The sequence below is a fragment of the Chaetodon auriga genome, chromosome 15 (genome assembly GCF_051107435.1).
Source record: "Chaetodon auriga isolate fChaAug3 chromosome 15, fChaAug3.hap1, whole genome shotgun sequence".
NCBI classification, from domain to species: domain Eukaryota; kingdom Metazoa; phylum Chordata; class Actinopteri; order Chaetodontiformes; family Chaetodontidae; genus Chaetodon; species Chaetodon auriga.
The window spans coordinates 24,032,241-24,056,396 of record NC_135088.1 but is presented as its reverse complement, the minus strand read 5'-3'; the positions used below and the strand labels follow the sequence as shown (position 1 = coordinate 24,056,396).

The window sequence follows — 24,156 nt, the reverse complement described above, 5'->3', positions numbered from 1 at the left end:
GGAGAAGGTAAACCAAGTTCATGGGAGGTTCAGAGGGTCAGAGACAAAAATGGCCTCATATCTGGTTGGCAAAAGAATCCTGTATTTTCTCATACGAAAGGGCTCAGAAATACCTTAATCCATTTAAAGGGCGGACACAGTAGCAGGTGCTCAGTGTGATGAAACACAAATCGTGATATAGTGTAGGCTGAGAGAGTGAGACTCAGGGAGAAAAGGTTGTAAGAGAGGAGCAAGCAGCCTTCGCCAGTTTGGAGCTTTTAAACCAGCCCTAGCCTTCTTGTGAAAGGACTCCGTGGGGGCAGATGAATGTCCAGGATGCATTTGGAGTGAAAATAAAAACAAACATAACAACTTTTGGAATGATAGTGTAATTTGTTTGGCATTCAGATGTGAAGGAGTAAATGCAATGACAGGGATTTGTAACACAAAATAAATATCATTCATATAACTAGGCCATTCAAAGTCCAATAGGTTTCCTCTGCAATTTTTATAATGTTGAGGTGACAGAGGCAATCTTCATTTTGCTGGTGCCGATTATGTCTCTTTATGATCTGACTGTTGTATCAGCCAGACAGTGAGCTTTCATCCCTCAGTACCTTCAGCCCAGTGCTTCAATCCCAATTTGCGGGAACAATGAAAACCATTTTCTAATTTGTAATTTAAAGCAAAAGAGGATGCAAAAGGACAAAAGTGTACAGATCACTCTTGGTTTCACATGTTAGTTAAAAACAAAGCACTCAGTGATTGACACAAACCTCTGCTGAAGGGAATGTGAAGGAGAAGCCTTCAAGTGAGGAAACAGGTGCTACTTTTCTATTTTGTCTGAGACTCCAGCCCTTTCCATCATTCATGAGACCCAAAAGGGAATAAATACATAAAAGTAACATCAGAGCAACAGCAAAGAATGGCAAAAACAATAAAAGAAACTACTGAAAGCCAACATGGTTTTCTTAATTTCACACCCAGTATGACCCACTGATCAGTAAAGTGCATTTATGCAACACCAAACAAACAAGATAATGTTGACAGCGAATCGGAAGTTGTGTTAAAACATATCTGGTTCATGACTGTGGCCGTGTGAGGCCTACCTGACTATAGCTGAAATCTGTTATTGACATAGATATTACCTCTACATGTATTTGACATTCCTGCCCTGAATTTACATTAAAGACTGATAACATTCGACAGAAGTCAAAAAGAAAAGGGTAAATGGATACATTCATATATTAGATCTGGGCTTTCAAGCTGACATAAAAAACTTAAAAACATTACGTGACAGGTTATATGAGGTTGAACCTGTTTGTAAAAGAAATGCATGCCTCATATCCTAAAAAAAAGTAAAACACAAGGAGCCAATGCACTGAATAACATTTTCACGTTTGCTTGTTTCACATTTTAATACTCCTCACTGTACCTAAAAATCACAATATCTTCTCTTATGATATGTAGAGAGATGAACTTCTTGATGAGAATCAGATCTGAAGTGTGTGTGTGTGTGTGTGTGTGTGTGTGTGTGTTTGTATGTCTTTTTTTGGGCCAACATGACAATAATGAGCTCCCTCCCAACTCACAACATAAAAAACAACTTTTTTAACATGAGGCGAGTGAACTTAAGTGCTTTACATTTGACTGCATGCAGCGTTATGTCTTTGAATGTTGCGAGACATCTCGCAAATTTTTGTAATTTTTTTTCCTCCATAATTTACTTTGATACCATGCAATAGAAGACGTGCAAAAAGATAACACCTAACTCCACGAACACATTTTTGATTGTTAATGGTATGTTATGAATGCTTATAACATGTTATGCTTAGTCCATGCTGGCCTATAGAGACATTTGTGAGACAGCAGTACTTAAGCCACAGGTCAAACAAACACACAAGGGATGCATGGAGTGTAAAACAACATGGATCCATAAAAATCACAATCTTTAACTCTTACTCTATGTACCTATGGGATAAAACAATGCACAAAAGTTCTTTGTCCTTTGTTTTCTTAAGTAATGTATTTGATTATCTTTTCTTAACTTAAAAGACAGTGTTTGATTGGCACTTGATCAGCACTTCTAAACAAGTTATTGATATCTAACATTTGATCGCACATCTATAATTTCAGAAGCTGCAGAGGTCTAGTTTGGCACAGGTTGTACTATGGAGTCTATTATTACTTTTACTATCTTACCAATACTGTATAGTATTCTATACACCTCGTTTTATGCTCTAGCCTTTTAGAGCATGTTTCTAATCAACAGACCAGACATCTTTTCAACTAAAATATTTTGTATAGTTTACTTATCAAATAGCAGCATTTTCATAACTTACAAAAAGTACATGTAAACCTATTCATTCAAAATCTTAGTAATTTCAAAGGTTCATACAACAGACATAAAACACAAAACAGGACAACATGCTACTATATTGCTTCCAATATTCTTTACATTTTCTTACTGTCAAACTAAATCATCAATGACAGAAATATGGACACCACCGGTTGATGATGAGTCATCATAATGCACAAACAAATCGCAAAGCTAATCTTAATCAGGCTTAGTTGGCACTCTCATCATCCACACAAATATAACATAGTTCACATTGTATTGACAACGCTGGACTGCATTTGGACTACAAACTAGAATAGCTACAATAAAGTACATATAGATCATATGACATGACATATTGTATTCCACAGAAATGAATTCTAGTCATTTTCAGATAAGAGGATATGCATAAAGGATGTCATTGTTTCGGCTTGAGGTCACGAACAAGTTCCCACCTTACTCTCACTATCTTATGCATTCTGTCCTTACTATACTTTGTTTAGAGGCTGAAACTTGAGCTAAGTTTGTTCAGCCAACATATTAATACTTAATCAAACAAGATTTGCCTTCTTTTGGAAGAAAAACCAATACATTCTCTTCCTTTTAAAGGCCATAGTTCACGGTCTAAACTTTTCTAAATCCTACTTGTTCTGCTTATAGAGGGAATTTGATACTTTGAGCTAACATTGCTGGTTGGTCTTGTGGGTGTCACAGTTTTGGAGGCAGGTGTTTTCTGTGCATTTTAGCCTTGTGAACTCTAAGGCCTGGGAAAATATTTTCATACCCTTATGACCTATAGTGCATAACTCCCACCAGCAGCACACCCAACACACCGCCCATGAGAAGACAAGACAGGAGGAAGGAGAAAGAGGGGGAGAGCACAGTGAAGGAAGAAGCATAGACAGGGATTAGGACACAGGAGGAATCTCAGAAGGGTGAGAAACAGCAACATGCAGGGAAATAAAATGTTGAGAGAAAGAGGAAAGTTAATGAGGGGCAGAGAGAAATAGTATTTGGCACAATGTATAGATCAGAGAGTTTAGAAGAAGAGCTCTCTGCAGTCAAGCAGTCCATTTGCATTGATAAAACATCCCCTTGTTTTGTGCTTTTATCTTCTTATATGCTAAAATCTTGGGCAGTAAAAGGTTATCTTATGCTATGATTTCATTAGTGGCCAGATTGTAGTTATGGAGGACTGAGGCCTTCCAGACACATAGTGAAAGGAAAGATTTCAGTTCACAAGAAAGGCTCACTTTTGCAATTGCCACGCATAAAGAGTTGTTTCAAACACTTTCAAATCCATTTACTTTCAAACATGAATTATGAAAATGAAAAGAGAAAAGGCTATTCATTAAATTTCCCAAAAAGCAGGAGTGGTTCTGATTTTCTTGGACACTACTCAGCACCAACCCTCACAGCCGTGCATTCAGGAAGCTGATCATAGAGCTTGGGTTGATGGGGACACTTGAAAGATGTCTTTCGAGCAGGGAAGTGGACTGGAGAATACAGTGCAGGAAAATGTGGTGGGAGTAATTTATGGTTTGGTGATCATAAAATGTCTGCTAATTTTAAGTGCAGTGCATTGGTACTGGTAAACAGAAACATCACAAGATGCTGGAGTATAAATGGTCTTGTGGAGAAATCCCTAGTGTCAGTATTGGTAGGTCTTGTGTATGTGACATAGATGTGCACATTAAAATATACTCACATCCCAGCAGGGACAGACACACTTTAAATTGTGTTCTTAATGTCTCACAGTGCAGTCTTCAGAGACCCAGTGTACTCAGGATGAACACCATGGATAGCAGCACAGAAGGAAGCCAAGGTAATCTTCGAGTGCTCGGAAATGCTCCAGACAATTAACCTCCCTGCATTAGACAAACAATTGCCCATAAAAGACAGTGATGCCAAAAAATTTCATGATGTTTTATTACATGCTCCACCCGAAGTTAGTGAGCGTTAACGTGTTTTGGGAACAATAACAGGCTGCCTGGATGAACTGCAGAATCTTTTTTTTTTTTTTTTTTTTTTTTTGTCTTGATGCAAATTGGGAAGGATGGCTCACAGAAAAAGTGAGTCTAAACCTTCTTTTCAAGTGTCATTCTACTTCCCTTTCATTAGTGTGTGTCTCTTGACTGTTTGGTACCCTTAATATAAAGGCAATAGTTTCTTTGTTCACAGATATTGGTTCATACAGCTCTTTTTATGAAAATGCTTTTGTAGTGCTTCGCTCTCTTAGCGAACTGAACTGGTTAGACACTGCTTCAAGGTAGTCTGAGCTATACATTAATTCTTGGGAGTTACAAATGTGTGACTAAGGCAAAATTGTCAGGAAAAATCAAGAGTATGGCCAATTTTTAGAAAAAAAGACCTGCATTGACTGCACTGATGATGCACTATAAATATTAAGAGTGGATTGCTATTCAACATTCATTCATTCATTCATCTTCTATACCGACTATCCCTTTCGGGGGGGGGCTGGAGCCTATCCCAGCTGTCAACGGGCGAGAGGCAGGGTACACCCTGAACCAGTCGCCAGTCGATTGCAGGGCAACATATAGAGACAAACAACCATTCACGCTCACACTCACACCTAAGGACAATTTTTTCGAGTCACCAATTAACCTAATGAGCATGTTTTTGGTCTGTGGGAGGAAGCCGGAGTGCCTGGAGAGAACCCACGCATGCACGAGAAGAACATGCAAACTTCACACAGAAAGGCCCTGCCCGACTCGGGGATCGAACCGGCGACCTTCTTGCTGTGAGGCGCACACTACCTGCTGCGCCACCGTGCCGCTGTTATTCAACATGAAATGCTGAAATCAATCCTTTTTCATTAGGTGAGAGGGTGGGTCAGATCCAATGGGCGACTAATGGCTGGGCGACACATTGTCTTTTTTAGGATAGTCGCCAGAGAGATTCTGATTTCATGGTAAAGGAGATACAAACCTAATCCTATAGCACCAAGAACGGGTTAAAGAACAACATATTTCTGTGTGTTTGTAGCTGTGACTGAATATGCAAACATGTTTCAGTGTTTGTGGGTTTGTGGGAGCATTATCTATGTGTGTTCATGTAAAATATATTTATACATTCCTGTGTGTCTCCTCTATCCTCTCACATTGATTATTAACCCCTGAACTATACTTGCAGACAGCAACAGTGAAGTTCAGACTGGGTTTGAGTTATACATTTCTTTCACTGCAACACAATATTTGATCCCTGTAAATAAAAAATAGCGATAGGCTAATATTGTTTTTACATTCAGATCAACCTGTATTCACAGGTTTAAATAATCCATTTGTGTTTGAATGAGACCATGTCAATAAATAAAGGATGAAAATATAAAATACCCAAATTTAGAAACTTCAATTATGATATGAGCCAGAATTCAACATATGTCAACACAAATATGATTTCTTTAAAGAAATTATACTGAGATTGCTTCCCCATTGACTGAGATGACCTCAGGTGCATGCCATAAAACCTCTCCCCTGTTAACAATGCCTTCTGCATTGTATACAAAGAGCAAGGTTTGTAAAACAGCTTTATCAGCTGGCTGGAACTTCATCTGACACACTCAACTCACCGGGAGCTGAGGATTGCAACTGAAATTAAAACAAAATAACCCAAACAGAAACAGAAAAATAAAACAGCTATGAGGTTTTGGAGGAGGGTGAAACCCTGCGACCTCACCCTTGAATCTGCAGCTTGGCAGTGGATCAGTTCAGCTTACTCTGATCACCATCATCAAAAGGACTCGACACAAACTTTTAAAAAACATCAGGACGTCAGTCCTAAAAACACATTCACATATCACATACACTTATCTTGGTTGTCTCCCCCACCTCCTCCTTTGTGATTCTCTCATTTGATACTGAAATATTGAACAGATATTTGGACATTTCTTTTTTCTATTCATCGTGACCCTCAATTCCCTTCTATCTCTGTCTTCATCCTTTCCTTCTTTCCTCTTCTTTTTCCTTTTAGCCCACCTTTTGTGGGTTGGTGGCGCGCACGCCCTGCTCGTAAGTGATCCGCTGGCTGATCAGATACTGCGCTGCTTGTGTAGCGGCTGGCGACCCTGTTATGGTAACTTTACGGTTCCGAGTACCAGGAATGAACTCTCCCTTTTTGGAGATCTGGATGCGGGCTCCTGTTAGCTCCTGGTACTCTACCAGCGTTTTCCCTCCTTTCCCCAAAATGGCACCGACCAGATTCTCGGGCACAGCAATCTCAACCACGTCCTTGGCCCCATCTGCCAGCTTCTCTGTTGCCAGTAGGGAGGAGGCCATCAGTGGGGATGAAGCATTTAGGTAACCATTGGAAGCCCCTGTAGCAGCTGCTAGAGAACCCAAGGAGAACCCCCCGAGGCCTGTAGCAGGGTGGCCAGCACTGCTGGAGGCATCGCTGGCATAGGAGGCCAGTAGGTTAGCTGCAGCAGCAGCAGCCGGGTTAGCACTCGCTGCTACTGCAGCAAGGACCCCAGAAGCAGCTGCAGGATTGAGCCCCAGGCCCAGGGTGTTAGTGTTGTAGCCATAGCTGGCCAGTGTGTTGAGGGCTGAGGTGATGGCCAGCAGATCATTGCCAGAGAAGCTGGACATAGCGGCAGGGAAGGCGCCCATTCCCGTCAAGCCAGCCTGGCCCAGAAGGCTGGAGGCAGTGGCAGCAGCTGCAGCTGCATTAGGCAACACCTCGGCCGTATTAGCATAGGGGGAGCCAGTGGGGTTGGAATTGGCCACTGGACCAGAGACATTGGAATAGCTGATGTTGAGGCAGCTGCTGCTCTGAGGATCCTCCTGGATCTTCTGCACTATGATTTCCACAGCCTTACGGTTCTGTTCAGGTTCCCCACTGATGGTTACCACTCGCTCCTGCAGATTGATGCCCTCTGGCTTCTGGGAGAGCTGCACCCAAGCGCCTGACTGCTCCATCACTGCCTTCACTGTGGCTCCACCTTTGCCAATGATCAACCCAGCTGTGCTATTGGGCACGATCAGTTTGGCCTGTTGAAAAATAGAAAGATTGAAGTAGCAATAAAAGGCAAAAAGAGAGAGATATAACAGCATAAATGGCTGACAGAAAGAGGGATATCTCTCACTGAGTCAGAGTACTACACCAGGCCCCACTTTACTCAGCAATTTGTTAATCCCAGGGGTTTAGGCTGCAGCTGCCACACGGCTCTATCTAGCTATGAAAGACTGTAGGTAAAAATAACCACATACCCTCACATTTTCCTGACCCTACCAGCCTGTGGGTCACGGCCCAGAGAACAAGTAAGACTGACAACTAATAAACAAGGTGTCCTGGAAGTGAACTGTTTCTTCCACATAGTGACCACACACACTCATGACCCTATTGACAGTACAGTATCTCACCTGTTTGACGCGGTCAGGGTTGACAGTGGTCTGTGGCTGCAGTATGCTTACTGGTTCAGGTTTCTGGGCACTCTGGGGCATCTCGCGGACCTTCTCTGCAATGAAGTTGTGGACACCATTGAGGGCTTCGACTGTACCCTGTATCAGACAGACGCGTTCTGTTGTTCCTGTGATGAGAGAGGAGGAAGAGGACAAACAAAAGTGATTAGTTACCATAATGTGCTCTGAGTGGGTATTTGGTGAGTTGTTTTGAGGGATTTACGAGGGGCTGGACAAAAATCTACATTTACATTAAGATGTCTTAGCAGTGAAAAATGTTCTTTGACATTTCACAAAGAGACCAAATTACCAAGCTATTCCTCACTTCCTCCATTTACACAATCAAGAGAGGAACAGCTGAAAGAAAGAGCCGTGCTTGGTTAGCGAGCCACAGGGGGGAGAAGGATTCCTCTTCAATGATGTAACTCTTTCAGTGCTGTAACACTGAGCCTGTCCTTGCCTTGCAGCTCTAATCAACTAAACACACACTTGTTCCTCCTCTCGGCTTCTTTCTACACCCACATTGACGACCCAACTGGCATTCCGTTGCCATGGTAAAGGGGCCGAGCCGTGGAAACAGGTGATGCAACAGCGAGTCCTTTATACTTGCTTGCACAATTTTTAAAACACTCTCCCTTTTGTATTAACCTTTCTGCCTTGCACTCTTGAACATTTTACTGTTCTTTGACTGAAGTGAATATGAAATGTCTCCCATTTTTCTTAGATGACTTAACCAACAGCATAAATCTGACTCAGTAAAATATTTTAGTCAGGGTAAAGTGGCACATTCTCCCCACTGATAGAGTGAAATGTGTAACTGGGAAAGACCAGCTGACAAAGTGATCTTATGTCTGAGAAGCACTGCTCTACTTCATCATTGGCATTTCAATTTCTAATTCGACTGAATCTCAAATTACAAGATTGGGTGGCACACATCTGTCCTCCTAGCCATTTTTCAGCACTCAGAAAAGTCAAAGTCAGACCTCATTGGCTTTATGCCATAGACATGTCTAATAATGGATTTAAGCAATCAATAGGTTAGTCCAAGCATGTCAGGAAAAAGCACTAGGAAACTCTCATTTGTCAAAATGAGGGAAAAGGCAGCTAACTTGCAACTGACCCTATTTCCTTAGTTTCCTGTTTAGGTAGTTGATAATAGACAAAAAGTCCTATGTTGTACATAATGCACAAAAACATTAAACACAACTGTTGGAAATACAGGTCCTGCTCATTTGACCCTTTTTCTTACTGTTACCTAATTTTTACTAAAAATTATCAAAATAAACCAAAATACAAATCCTACTGAAAGACAAACAAGCACACTATAAAGGAAATCTCATGGAGCTTTGGACAGAAACAGTGGGCACAGCTTGGAGATATTGTGCTGCACCTGCCTGTGATCCTTGACGTGACAAAGTGACAGACAGGAGCTTGTGAGTACAGGCACTTGACCTGTTGCAGATCTTTATGTCAGCACATGAATTCATCATAGAATATTAGTTCTAACATTTCAAGTTATAACAGATACAATTCATTATATTAATCACATGCTCAGAGCTTTCAAGGCATTGGCTGCAGTGAACATTTTTAAAAATATCCAAAATGCTGGTCTGTTTGAAATGAAATGAATCAGACAAGATAAACAGTGTTAGTTCCTATCAAGCCTATTTCCTGTTTTTTCCCATGGTTTCTATTAATGGTGAATATGCCGGAGGAAATGGTAAAAGGATATTAATGTGTGTGTGTAAAATGGTGGTGTATATGCAGTCAGGATACAAACAACAGGCACAAAATCTAAAATATGAGGAGGTTAGAACTAATACGTGCAACAACATAAAAAATGGACCTTGCAGACTGTGATTTCACCTTAGTCTGACTTATTGGAAGTTATGTAGACAAAGCAATCTCCTTGCTTGCCTTTCCCCAATGCAACAAATTATGAACTAGGTCATCTTGAGTGATGCAACACATCCTTAGAGGACATATTGCCTTGTGTAATCACTGCTTTTACTTCACTTTTCCAACATTCATGGCTGGATGAGGAGGCCAATCTATTTTGCTTGGTAAAGCAACCTCTCTACTTAAAATATATACCTCCAGGAAGGGCACTGCTGCTTCCAGACCCGTTAATCAACTTTTGTCTCAGATGAGAAACCATAAAGAGGACATGAAACTATCTGAATATTATTTTTTATTCTCCACCTGTATCACTTCCTAAATTGTTTGCATCAGCCATTTGCTTTGTCGCTCTTTGAGGGTGACAAATTTCATAATAAAACTTCTGGGGTTTGAGTTGCAGTAAGAGTTAGCTTGTCCTGTTGTTGGCAGGAGGGGAAAGAAATCTGTCAGCGCTCCTGAGAGTACACATCTCAGCTTTCCTCTGAGAGCAACGACTCTTGGGTCTTCTATATTGATCTTGAACTAAGAAAGTCTCAATAATTGTCATCACATCAGCAGATTTTTAAAGTAATTATCACAATACAATCTGAGCTGAAATATTTTTGTTGGAATCCCAGAGCTGAATATATTCATCATATCACGTTGTTGCCATATGGGATGCTTTTCTCAAATGCAAACACTGAAATGTGGGGATCTTTTGTAGCATACCATTTATATCCAGTAAATCAGAAATAGTCTCCTGGACAACTTTGACATTACATCACACCCTGACCAGAAGTTTCAAACAATTCCAATCTTTGAAAAAAACAGTAAATACATGATGCAAATCATAGACGTTTTCTGACATTTAGTACACAAAAATAAGCCATTAAATTACAGACTGGTTTCCTTCATGTAACTGATCCTAATAATCTGCAAGACAGACGAGCAATGCTTATTAAATTTTAAATATAGGCAGACAAAGGATACCGCGGGACTTTAGGAATAAGAGATAGCATCATTTAGGACTACAATACTGTCAGATCTGAGGCCTGTGTCACATCAAAATACACAAGAGATTTTACCATTGGAAGCAACACTGCCACAAAGGCTACGACTTTGACCAGAACTTAAAGACTGCAATTGTTTGATATTACACATCATCTTTGGCCAAACACTGTCATTTTAGGCGTGTTAAATGATAAGGCCGGTGATATCCTAAATTTTGTGTTATTATGCATCAACAAATCTTGTGAAAAGATCAAAACCAACAACGTCATAGCTGCAAGTCCATCATCACTCACTATTTTCTAACTTCCCCAGTGGCCCCAAATCCGGTGGCTCCTCCTAAATCTTTCAAATTTGCTCATAAAAATAATAATTATTATTATTCTAAAGTTGTACATAGTTTTTATTTTTTTTAGTTTTTCATTTTTATTAACTTCCTAAAAGGTTTCAGCAAAGATGACTCAAACAGGAGGACATTTCCATGTGTTTGGAGCTATTTTTAGTTGTGCATTAATACACAACTAAATTACATATCACAAATAAAAAATCAAATAAATCACACTGTATGATGTATGTATGCTTGAGAGTTGCGATGAGAAGCAGACACAACTAAAACAAGATGCAAACTGGAAAACAACTGGTGGTGCAGTGAACGAGGCTGTGAAATTATTTCAGCAAGGTGAGCTCCATACTAATTTTAACTGTGACAAATGAAAACGTCCAGAATTAAACTGCTAGATTTTTGATTGTAGTGTTGATGGATGGAATGTATCATGATGCAATGTACAACATAAGTGGTGGAGCTACAAACAAACAGACAAACCACTGGAAAAAATATTAACGGGGAACTTATCAAATGTGACATTGACTGTAATGTTCCAAAGTCACAGTTACTGATGCAAAGTGGTGCACGTCTTGTATTATTTCCTGTCAGCAATACACACACACACACACACACACACGTATATGTGTGTGTATATATATATATATATGTATATGTGTGTATGTGTGTATATGTATGTATGTATGTATGTATATGTGTGTGTGTGTGTGCCTATATATATAGATAGATAGATAGATAGATAGATAGATAGATAGATAGATATAGATATATATTGTGTGTGCGTGTGTATATATATATATATATATATATACACACACGCACACACACACACACACACACATATATATATACATATATATATATACACACACACACACACACACGCATATAAAGTAGCATAACTGCTATTGGTGACAAGGCAGGTATACTAGGAACTACTTTGGGGAGATTGGGGTTCATTATTTAAAGGTATATTTCAGGGATTTAGTATTCCGCTTTTATAAAGACTGGAGACTCCCAACAGACAGATTAAAAAAAGAATGGTAAAAATGTTAGCAGCAAGGCTGAGATATTCTGACTTTTAGTTCCTACATGGGGTAAAGCCCTAGAAACAGTGGGTCTTGTATTTCCCATAATGCAACTTGGTAGTGTCTTTCTTAGATCCTCCCTGACTTATAAATGCCCGCCAGTTCATACTACAGGCTTTTGGTTGAAAATTTGTAGTCTCTAAATCCATGATTATATCATAGTACAACTCCTTATGAAAACTTAACTGACCTCCACTAACACCCTTTTGATCAACTAGCCTTTGTCCGTCACAAAAAAGAGTGCAGCAGCTGTTTAGTTGTTGTGTATTGGAATGACACGTCCAATATTGTGCTTGCAGATCAGGCAAACAGGCTTGCTCTCCAACACAGCATTAGCACCATAAAGAAGAACAATGAATCAGAAAACTATAGCGTAGTGCAACAATGACACTTCCTGGTCACCAGAAAGAGTTGTTGCTCACTGGAGGCACAGACATGAATCTTGAGAAAGAGAAAGCTGCAGTTACCATTAGTTTGAAATCCCTGGCCATGTCCTCCTGGACAGGAGTGATACTGTCCTATACGGAGCATTACTGAGTATATACTGCATATGGAGATGCAGTTGAAAAAGTGGACACTTGCTGCAGTTTGTTGGTCTGCATGTTTTTGAAGGAGACCTTATACTCCATGAAATAGTGGTGTTTTCCAGTATGTGATCACATATTGTGATTAATATTTTATGATCAAATAATGGAAAACATATACAAGTGTTTCTATGACATCACAACAGCCTCATCTCTTCGTGTTGAGCAAAGTAACTCAATACATGTACTTGGCAGGGGGCCAGCAGCACATAGCAAAGGGTTTGAAATTTTGTTTCTAAGTTTATGTTTCAATCGTGAACTCCCACGGCTCTCTCTGCAGCTGCTTAAATATGCGGATGTGTGTAAGTAGGTGTGAGTAGGTGTGTGTGTGTGCTGAATGCACAGTACGAGTGGGTGAATGCATAGCGTGCTGCATTTATGGGGGCTTGAGTAATCCATGCTACAGTTCAAGTGGGTTCAAACCAAATAATAAAAACAAAAACAGTTAGCGCCAATGTGTTAGGAGGCAAACATGCGAAGAAAATTTTAAGAGATGTATGATGTCATCATATCTGGCCTGAATTCTCCCAACTACCAGGAACCAAAGCTGAAAGAAACAGTGCATGGGGAGGAGGAAAGAGGAAACTTGGCATGTGTTGGAGCAGCTTGTGTACAGCTGGGAGAGGGGTCATGTCCATAGAGAGAGATTGAAACAGGCTATTTCTGGGCCTGGCCCCCTGTCCCTTCGCGCACATACAATCATGCATCATCCACACCCTTCACTATCTGTGATCATCCATCTCAGTCCACCATAGCAGGGCAGCAGGGCCTAGTTCTACAGTTCCCATCAGGACCTCTGAATTCATGGTCTCATGTCTTACACTGACAAATGGGAGATGTGAGGTGGGTGGGAGTCTCAGACTGAGCTATCACAGAGGATTGCAGAAGAAAATGGCTGCATCAGTTATTGTCCCTTGATTTCTCTAGTGTGCTATCATGCTGTAGTTGGAGTGTGCTCAGTGTGCTGCAGCATTAGAGATGAGGGCATGAACTGTATGTAATGGCATTAGCATGCTATATTAGCCCAAATCGCAACTGATTCAGCAATGAAAGAAGGCAAACCACATGCAGCTGATAAGTTTGACATGCAGAAATGCTTGCCACTACAGTTCAGGAAAGGGCTTTATATAAACAGCATTTACATGTTGCTGTTGCAAACTTCACCAAGTAGCCCATACTCATTCTGACTAGTTTTTGAAAAGTTTAGCCTCTAGTGACTTCTCAGAAAATGACACTCTTAGCTATTGTGGAGTGTACAGTAGCAGTCGTTTCATTTTACTTGTGTGGGCCAGAACAACCACCCAATCAAATTCTTGCCAGCACCCTCTCCCTGAACTCCTCTTCTCACTCATCACGATAATGAGTAGGGGGATGGGCAGAGCAGGTGGTGGCCTATGAACACATCGACAATCCAAAGAGAGAAATAAGGATACATATCACTCCTTTCATTTGTTCCTATTCCAATGAAGTAGCCTTAATTTATTCCCTTAAACATAGCTGACCCTTGTGTGTAGAGAATTTTAAGCCTTCTGAACACACGTCCTTTCATCATGGCAAACAGAAACACGGTGCGAGAAAAAGTGCCCTCCCCAGTCAGGCCACTATATCACATGCAACTCCCGACAGAACAGAACAGGTCAAACTCAAACCATGTTGTGTGTTATTCTGGAGTGTAATATTTTGTGCTCCACATAATATAGACTCTTTTTCAGATGAAATTGCAGAGGTCACAGGACACCTTTAATAAAGAAGGTAGCCATTATGATAGAAAATTGAGTTCTGGGGGACAATCTGTCTCTGTCTTTGCTATTTCATAGTGGTAGTTGCTTTAGGCAACCACAAGACTGACTGTCCAGCCCAGCCTCCTGCCAAAGCATGTAATAGACCTGCTGATCCACTCGAGGATAGCGTGTCAGTGTAAAGGTTTGGCTCACCTACGCATGATAAGAACACGCGTGTATGAAGGCACAGTACCAGGAGACCAGGATTCTGTTCCTGTGTGAATCCAATAGTCAGTGATTATTTTAAGGAAGTAGTTATTTTAAGCAAAGCCATGATCTTATCCTAAACATAAACAAGTAGTATTGGTGCCTAAAGCAAACCAAAATAGAACTGTCACCTAAAATGTCTCTCAGCAAGCTTTATTTTGAAAGTGTAACTGGTCGTTGCACATTTACTATTGATAACTTGACCGCGGAATGAGAAAGTGTTTTCATGCCTAGGTAAGGCAAAACTATGACACAGACAAGGTGGACTGGTGCGGACCGATGGGTGTATTACACCATTTGGCATGATACTGGGTACATCTGTAGCATCTCACATGCATACGGTATTTTGTGCTACTCATATTTCATAGGTCACGTGCACTGCTACCAATTTGCTAAAGAGCTCATAAATAATATGCTCTAAATATATATATACAGTAAAAAGCACACTACTACGCAGGGATTTTTTGCTTGCAGCAGTTATCTCAGAAAACATCTGGACCTATAAGCAGCGAGACATTCAGCACCTGTTATTTTTGAGCAGGTTAAACCCTCCTCTGAGGCATGAAGGACAAACCAACAGACTCCTCTACGTTTGTATTTGGAGGTTCAGCTTTGACCGCCATATGATAAGGGGCACCGATTTGCGCAAGCGTCCTTCTCCTGTTGCCATTTTTGAGTAAGACCAAGACCACCTATCCAGCACAATTAAATGTTTCTGTGTACGCTATGCAGTCTCTGCATCACAGAATTTGTGCTCATATTTGAAAGGGGGTTGAAGCAATTTTTCCAGACAAGTGACAATTCTTGCAATGCATGGACACGAAACCCTAAATACTGTAAAAAAAAACAAAACCCTGCACCCTGCTAGCTAAAGCAACTTAACTGAAGCTGAAATTGCCTGCAGACTTGAATGCTGCGTCTGAGATCTTTAACATCTACGTGCATGTTTAGTCCCTCAAGGACATAAGGATGATCAAGTTCGAAGTGTTTACGAATGGTGTGTGATTAAAATGGACAGCAATTACTCATGGGATGCCAAATGAAGAGGATATATCAAATGATCTCTTACACCAAAGCATCATTCCTTCAGCTGGGTAATGAGTCAGACAACTCCTCATATATATAAGCCTTTATGCTCATCGATTTTAATTACTGAGTGTCCATTCTTACCTGGGTAGAAGTCTTTGGATTTGGACAGCTTAATGGTGGCACCCGTCTCTTTCTGCAGCTGTACGATGGTCTGGCCGCCCTTGCCAATTATAGAGCCGGCTGCATAGCTGGGGATCAGCACCTTCAGGAAGTACTCACCCTCCTCTGGGGGAGAGACACACGAAGTGGGATAGGGTCACATCTCATAAAAAAGCTCTGCACATCATCATATACACCAGTGGTACCCAATCCCCAATACTCTGAACAAGCAAACTTTGCAATGGGAATACAAAGCTGTGACATATAGGAGGAAATAGGGGGGAAGGCAATCACGTAATCTTGTGTCTGTACTCCTCTAATGGAGGTAAGGTATTTTTTGCCTTTTGAGTTCTTTGTAGTTTTGAATGCATTCACATTTTATCAGATTGGTGACATGCTCTGTGTCCTGTCCCAGATTTCTTGTAGAGTAACTGATGACCTCCTTTCCACTTTGCAGAGGTCTAATTTTAACTGTTTTCAAGGAGTTTTAGCCACCTCTGACTAAATGCAAAGCCAGGTCCAGTGTTACTAATCACTTTTCACACATGAAGAAAAAGAACGTTGAACTAGCAGTTCAGTCTGAATGCAAAATGCAGCCTTTATTTTCTGAGAAAGTAATTTACACACAGAGGACTAAATGCAAACACATGAAATCATTATCGATGCAGTTCATGAATGCCACTACAGAGTGATCCTTCTTAATTAACAGACGTAAGAAGAACATATGGGAACCAATCCCACAGATTTGTTCAAAGGCTATACTGCCAAGATGGTCTAAATCTCCTCCATTTTGGAAGGGGCTTCTGTGGCTTACAGTGGCTTGTAGCAGTCAGTGATTGACTGCACGTCAGTTTGAAGAATTTGCAGCCAAACATGTTTCTCCTCTTCAGTTGTGAAAGTTCCTTTTCCTACAATGGTAATTAAGAATTAATCAGCATCAAGGTGGGCAAAGTGTCTGTCCAGGAAAACCTTGATCACAATCTACTAAAAAGCAATCAACCACATACTGAGCATGGACCCGAAGATAATTACAGAATCTGCCAACAACAGATCAAAAGTATCATATTTACTGTAGAGATGTGGAGTGGCTGTGATTCCCCACTGAATTCCAACTATTATACCGATGACATCATGGTAAACACTTGATACAGGTGCATTCTTCGCTCTGATACAAATAGTCCCCTCTGCATGCTGATCTCAATGCAATGACGTCATGTTCATTCCTTTTCAGCTGCCTCAAGGGTGACGTCACTCGAGCGGGCAGAGATGTAAAAAGGCACTGACCATCTTTGTAGAACGATCTGATACGCATGTATGCATGATGCAGTATGATGACTTTTGATCACAGACTCCAAAGCTACAGGGTTCATCACCATGTCACATGAATCCTATGTTTTGTGGAGGGTATCGAATGTGGGGGCTTGACCGGCATGTTGGGGAGGAAAGATAGATGGATGGGGTTGGACCGCCCTGCACTGAGACCAACCTGTTGCCTCAGTAATGCTCTCATTAGACTCGAATGTGAATGAACATGGCACTGTGACATGAAGGAATTTCACAGCCTAGATGTTAGCTCCTCTCCTTATTGCATTAATATGCCCCTCATGTTCCATTCAGACACAGACTTGTTTTTGTGCCCATAACCAAAGGCTCTGACAAATATACAAATGAAATTCACTCTTGATTTATTAAGTAGCCATGGTTGTGGAGACAATCCCAAATCGCAGAACATATTATACCTATATATATTTGAAAGCACAGACATGAAATGAAAATTTACACCAACATTGAAAGCTAGTAAATATGTCAGGTGCTGGTCAATCTGCCATTTTTCTGAGAACACCCTAAAAAGGGAACAGGAGATAAAGCTTTACACAGACAACACATAACGAGCTGAGTTCATCTCTGGCCATTGTCTGATCTGGAGATTTTCATGATATATTGCAGTCAGCTCTCCATTTTTCTCACAACGAATAACAATAAAATGACCTTGGTGGAAAAATAAAGATCATGCATGTCTGACACAGTCACCTTAAAGCTGTTGAGCCTTCACTCCTCTCACAAGATATCTGATATCGTAGCCAGAGAAAGAATTTCAACTGAATGATGCTGACTGCAAACATCCAAAGACCTGTTGTTGACAGGCAAGCCAAAACCCACTGCGTAACTTTCTGCTCATCTTCAACCAGAGTAAACCCAGCAGGGGAGGAAGCCACTAAGATTCCCTCCATCGCCCTCACAGTCACGTTTGCTGTCATTAGTCAATAATTAATTCTGTCCTAGTGTCTGAGATCACAGTAACAGGTTTTAATGGCATCATGTGGTAGAGTAAACACGGCAATCTGTTGCTGCAATCCGCCAGGGAACGGGAGCAGTGGGGCACATTGGGAAGCTGAGCCAGTGGGGTGTTAGTTCAAACCCCTGCTTCTAATACTGGGAGGAAGGATGGCTTGGAGGAGAGACACAGACGCTGAGCCAAATGTGTTTAGTTAAGTCACTCAAGGGGGGTGGGTCAGAAGGAAATGCCTTGTGACCGTCCTCCCTCCTTCTCACTACCCGTCCAAGTACCCATTCTGCATTTCAATGGACTAACCTGCTGCTGACAGGCAGCAAGGACGATGGAACAAAACTGAGCAATAATAGCCAAATGAGATGTATGAAATCGCACATAGTCTAGCATGATGGATAAATTCAACAAGTCAGACAAAAAGAGTTTAAGGCTTACCCATTCTGAGATCTGCTGCTTCTCAAGTCCTCTGTCAGATCGCCATCAATGCCAGGGCACAATCTCTAAAGGGGATCTTAACATTAGCCTAGGCATAGGTGCAATGGTAGTGTTGAGGAATGCGGCCAGTCGACTTTTTCACGAGCTGTAATTCATCAGTGGGTGCAGAAAAAGAGATTTCACCGCAGCATCCGAGCCATGCCTGCAGCTGACCAGAGCCTCAATTGTCTGAGAAAATGCTAATGCAGGCTCTCAGTGTTTTCAGTGAAAGACGGCACGCATTGTTCAAGCCTGCATCGGTTTGAAGGGGGGGGGGTCTTCCCTGCCGCATCACCCTTTTCACTGCTCTCATCCATATTCATCGAGTGGCCTGTCCGTCTGCAGCAGCACGCACGACTGACACCTCACTCGGCCAATGGGTAGCGTCCTCCCTCCAACACGTCATGTCCCCACCCCCAATGCTGGTCCCAAAAAATTGAATTTTCTTCCCTACTCCGCCTCTTTTGACGCAGCACTATAAAGTATGGCAGCCCATTCACTCACTTTTTTTTAGTGCAAAGTGACAAAGGTGAAGTGGCTGGAGGAGCGGGCTTCAGCAGTGAATGGGGAAGCATGCAGAGTGACCTTCAACAGTGGCTGAAGAGGTGTATGGATAACATAAGCAGATGATGAGGGAGGTGGAGGAGGAGTGATCTGAGACAGCGTGCCTTACGCCACCCACCCTCCTTTCCTCATTTCCCCCACCCCCAATCCCTTAGACGGCCATGTTTGAGAGGGCGGAGGGGCTCATCAACCATTGCAAATGGCAGTGCCGCAGAATGGTGGAGGGGGGTGATGAAGCCAATCACTACGCCTATAAATCTTACACTGAGAGGTATCTTAAGTGACTAAATGTGTGTAAAAACTGCAATGTGCTTGTGGGTAAGTGTCTGTGTGTGGACATGGATGGTCCAGCTTCACTTAATAGTGCTTTGAGGGAACCTGTAAAAAAGGAACTTTTTTTCCTGGCTGCTGATTAGTTTCATCCACAAATCAAACCCTGACATTGTGGCCCGTCTGGTTTTGGAACGAATCCTTCCAGAAAATTCTACCAGTCTCATTCACTGAGAGATGCTCTAGTATATAGACACAGCCTCCCTGTAGACTCCACTCCCTCTCCCAGTCTATCTATCTCCCCTTTTCTCTCTGCTTTGCTCTGTCTTCATTTCTATCGCTCTCTCTCATTCTCTCTTTCACTGCCACCTGGCAAATTCACACTCCGCTCACGTCACATCGCTCTGCAAGGGCACCTGTGTCCTTCCCACCAAAAAAAAAAAAAAAAAATACAGCTCACATTCCTGTGCCAACCTTTCCATTAGTAACATTACGAGATCATACCTAATCCCTCAGTCACACAACCATTTTGGGGGCACATGCTTGCCAGCAACATGGGCTCAGAGAATGAGTAATTAGAAAGAGAAATGAATGAAAGATGTTCAATTTGAGGAGAGAAGGGCAATACTGATAAAAGCGGAGCAATTTCCCTCATTCTGTGTCCACAGCTATTAATGCATGAGGGGCTCAGCTTTGGAAGAGCACAGGCTTTCTTCTCTTTGTTGTAACTGCCAGTCATGTTAATGATCAGTTCGGCAGAAATAACGTGATCAATATCAGACATAGTCAAGGGGTTGGTGATTACAGGGATGGCTGAGGATTATCAGGCTGTCTACCCCTACAGCCAGATGGACTGTGAAGTTGCAATGTTACACATAATGCATGCAGATATCATGAAATGGGAGGTGATGCTAAAACATATTACATGAAGCACAGAGTGACAAGATATTTATAAAAGATCTGTTTCGTGTAGTAGTCATTACAAGTGGTGTAAATATGCATTTCATGTGAACATATAAGGGGAGCTTCTGTTCCTGAATGCAGCCTGTGATAGTGTGGTTCAAATCAGCCTCAAAGATGCACTTTTTAGTTTTCAAATTGGATACTTACCAGAAAGACCAGCTGGTTAGCTGCCATTTGACCTCTGTAAATCTAATTTTGGCGTGCTGTTGTATTTGCTATCACCTTAGAGACAATCAAAGCTAACTTGTAACATGTTCAATTAATTTTAGATTAAAATGTAATTAGTACATTTACTGTGATTTTGGAGGGAATTACTTTTAGTACCAGTGGTTCTTAAGTCAGTTCAGCCCAAGTTAGCATGGACTTAGGATGTATAGCCTTTACAGCACTGAGATTTTACAGAGAAGGCAGCAATTTCATTACTTTTTAATATTCAGCATTACAATACACAAACAAAATGTCACTCTTAAGCACACACACAATGCTTGTAAAGGGGATTGTGTATCTAGATTCTAGAATTATTGTGAGTCTGTGATACAGAGATGCAATAAAAGAACATGGAGTCAGGCTGGTAATGTGGTGTGTAATACCATTATAGACCATAGATGCATTCATTCATTCATCTTCTATACCCGCCTATCCCTTTCGGGGTTGCGGGGGGCTGGAGCCTATCCCAGCTGTCAATGGGCGAGAGGCGGGGTACACCCTGAATCGGTCGCCAGCCGATTGCAGGGCCATAGATGCATTATGTATTTTTATTATTAATTAAGATTTATACAATGTAGAGATACAGTTTCATGCTGTCTCATCATTCATATTACCTGGATCCTAAATGGAAGGATTATGGTAAAGTCTCTGTGCTATAGCTGAATGATGAAAACTCTCCAAGAAGCAGGAATACCATGTGACGTCTGTTATACAGTGATTTTCAGGGTGCTAATGGAGGACATATGAGGGCTGGATCTGCACTAAAACACTGTCTGGTGGCACAAGGGTCCTTATGTGCCTTGCTGAAATTCCATTTCTGAGGTGCAGTGGTGTGCAGTAAAGACACACTCATGCTGTTAGAAACAGCATATAATGCTGCTACCATCAAATGGCAGGGTGTCTGAGATACAGAAACAGACAAAGCAAATTTCAGTAACATATGGTGAAGAAACTGCCTGTTCTCCACGGACATCTCATTAACATTAAGTTCTTGAAAAAGTGGCAAGTCCCTGTGAGCTGCAGTCCATAACAATCACAAGCTGAAATAAGATGTACAGTAGTTAGCGTAATGAATCAGCTGTCATCGTCAGTGCAGCACTCCGACATCTTCCTGATGAATAATAAAGCATAGCTCTTGTTGATTCTATATTGGCCACCACCATTTTCCTTTCAGAAAAAAGAAATCAGGATCAGTTTGCTAAAATTATGCTGCAGTGTTTCTGTAGTTTCTTTCCCACAGCTAAATAGTCTCACTACTCCCAGATTTTCTGTGATGTGCTTGTAACATGATGTGCTTGTAGGATGTCCAGATCATTATTATTATTGTTAAATACAGTCCATTTATCATTTATTATCCTTCAATTCAAATCTGAGAGTTTAGACTTTAATGCAGGGATAGAAGGAGCCAACCACTTTTCCCCCAAAACATCAACTCAGCTCTGCTTGTTTATCATTTGCATTTTAGTATTTCAGAATTGAAATTTGTCCACTATACAGCATTCTAACTGTTCAAACAGCCTAAAAGCTAATATGGCAAACATCATGACAGACAAAAATACCAAACAGATGCTGAGATTTGACAAACTAAAAATAACTCGACTTTGATAGGAATCTAGCCCAGGTAATGTGTGTGCACCAGTTACAGAGGGTTGTATGATTTTCACCAGCTGGCTGTCCTGCTTAGCCCACCTCAACATATGTACATAAAAACTTAGAAAGTATTCCATTAAAAGTGTCGTAGGATCTGTTATTTCTTATCCATTTGTCAGTGTTCACAAATCAACACTGAACTGTCCAGGATCAAAGTGTACTTCCATTTCAGGTTGAACATCCACCAGCTGCCTTGTCTTCAGGGTTATTAGGCCATTAAAGTATTATAAAGCTATTGGATACTGTTTCAGAGGGAGACATATTTGCACTGTACAATGGGAGAGTCGTTCTCAAACTGTAGGATCCAGGAATCACTGAAGCCCCAGCAAGATGTTCTACTTCACTACTGATTCGCGGGATGAAAGCACTGAAAGAATCATGTTCTCTCTGTCTACCTCTGTTGCCTTTCAACATGGGCCTCCTTATATTGTTATTAAAGGAAAATGATAATTTATCCTTTGCCTTTGCACAAGGAAGCATTGGGGAATCCCTGTGTCAGACAATACCCACAACACCACAGAAAAACATTGATAAACAGGGGGTTATTGTGAATACTTCTCCTTCAGAATATTACAGCAACCCTGTACATACTGACAATCACTTCTCCACTGACTGGCAGACTTCACAGAATATCTCCAGATGTGGAGCAGAGAGGCTACTGGGTTGAAATTCAAAGCTGACCTGAGCTGAGGAGGCCACTTGGTCAGGCTGCCTGCTCTCCCTGCTGGGATGTGGGTTATGGAGTTACAGCCATAGCACCATAAGCACAGTCACTGTTTCGAAGTGTCAAATGTACAGGTGCTGCAGGTTTTTGCCAATTATGCAGTCCAAACCTGCTACTGCACGTAGTTTCTTTGAATTCAGTGTGGTGATACTGAAGGCAGCGTTTGGTGGTTAAGCTTCCAAAGGCGCATGTTAAGGTTTCTACAACAACAGATTTGACTTCATGTTGAGGGGAAACGGTGGATGAGCCGCTTCTTCATGTGTATCTCTCTTACCTCCAATGTTGGTGCGCTTGGTACAGCCGGCTTCCTCCGCCGGAGTTTCCAGCGGTCGTTTGCGGGAGTCCGGGTTATCAGGCTCCATGAGGGGCGGCTGTAGGCTGTGGAGGTTAGGATTTGAGTATATCCCGTTATGGTCCACGGCTGCTCCGCCACCACCGGCCATCATCATCTTTTTCCCCCGACGCCGTAGATAAATTTGCGCTACTTCCCCTGTCTGTCTGTCTGTCTCTCTCTCTCTCTCTCTCTCTCTCTCTCTCTCTCTCTCTCTCACACACACACACACACACACACACACACACACACACACAGTGTCTTCACTACCACATAGTCTGATAACGCGCGCCGCGATATGAATGACAAGTTTTTGGGGCTCGAAACGGTCTCAAAGGGATCACAATGTCAGACAACACCGGGATCAGGGTCTCCTCTTACCGCTGCCCTGCCACTCGTCCTCCCTTGCAAAGCTAAATATAAAAATCCCATTGAGTGAAATGCGCTCATTTAACGCGCCCACCGTCGCTCCAACAGCGTGCACCTTATTGTTGACGCGCAAAACAACCACGCGCCTGAAAAAATAGCAGCACCATAGTCCGAGAGCTGATCAGCCATTAAAACAAGTGCAACAGCTTCGCAGAAGCAAGGCGCTGGAACGCAGCTCTCTTAAGTCATCTTCACGTCTTCTTCCTCTGTGAAGTCCTCGGTGTGATAAGTGCAGCTGTTGTTATTGTTGCCTTTGTAGGGCAAGAGGAGAGAAATAGAGTTTGAGAGCCCAGAGAAGACTACAGTGCCACTGACCGGCCGAAAGACGAGGCCAGATCCACCTGATGTGAAGCCGCTCTCAAGTGAAGCCACAGCTTCTATCTGTATGAACAGTTGGAACGATTTGACCATCTCAATGTTCCTTACATTGCTTTTCTAATTTG

General features: G+C 41.8%; 1 protein-coding gene across 2 annotated transcripts; it reads right to left on the bottom strand.

The window, feature by feature from the left end:
- Positions 1–4,229: 4,229 nt before the first annotated feature.
- nova1 (NOVA alternative splicing regulator 1) lies at positions 4,230–24,100 on the bottom strand. Of its 2 annotated transcripts, none has more exons than XM_076750066.1 (4): positions 23,228–24,100; positions 15,794–15,937; positions 7,696–7,862; positions 4,230–7,323 (listed from the first exon to the last, which is right to left on the bottom strand). In XM_076750066.1, exons 1-4 carry the CDS (start codon positions 23,400–23,402, stop codon positions 6,304–6,306), a joined length of 1,506 nt encoding a protein of 501 aa, XP_076606181.1. In that variant the 5' UTR covers positions 23,403–24,100; the 3' UTR covers positions 4,230–6,303. The 2 variants fall into 2 exon arrangements, with proteins under 2 accessions (XP_076606181.1, XP_076606182.1); XM_076750067.1 differs by lacking the exon at positions 23,228–24,100 and adding an exon at positions 18,537–19,226.
- Positions 24,101–24,156: the final 56 nt, after the last annotated feature.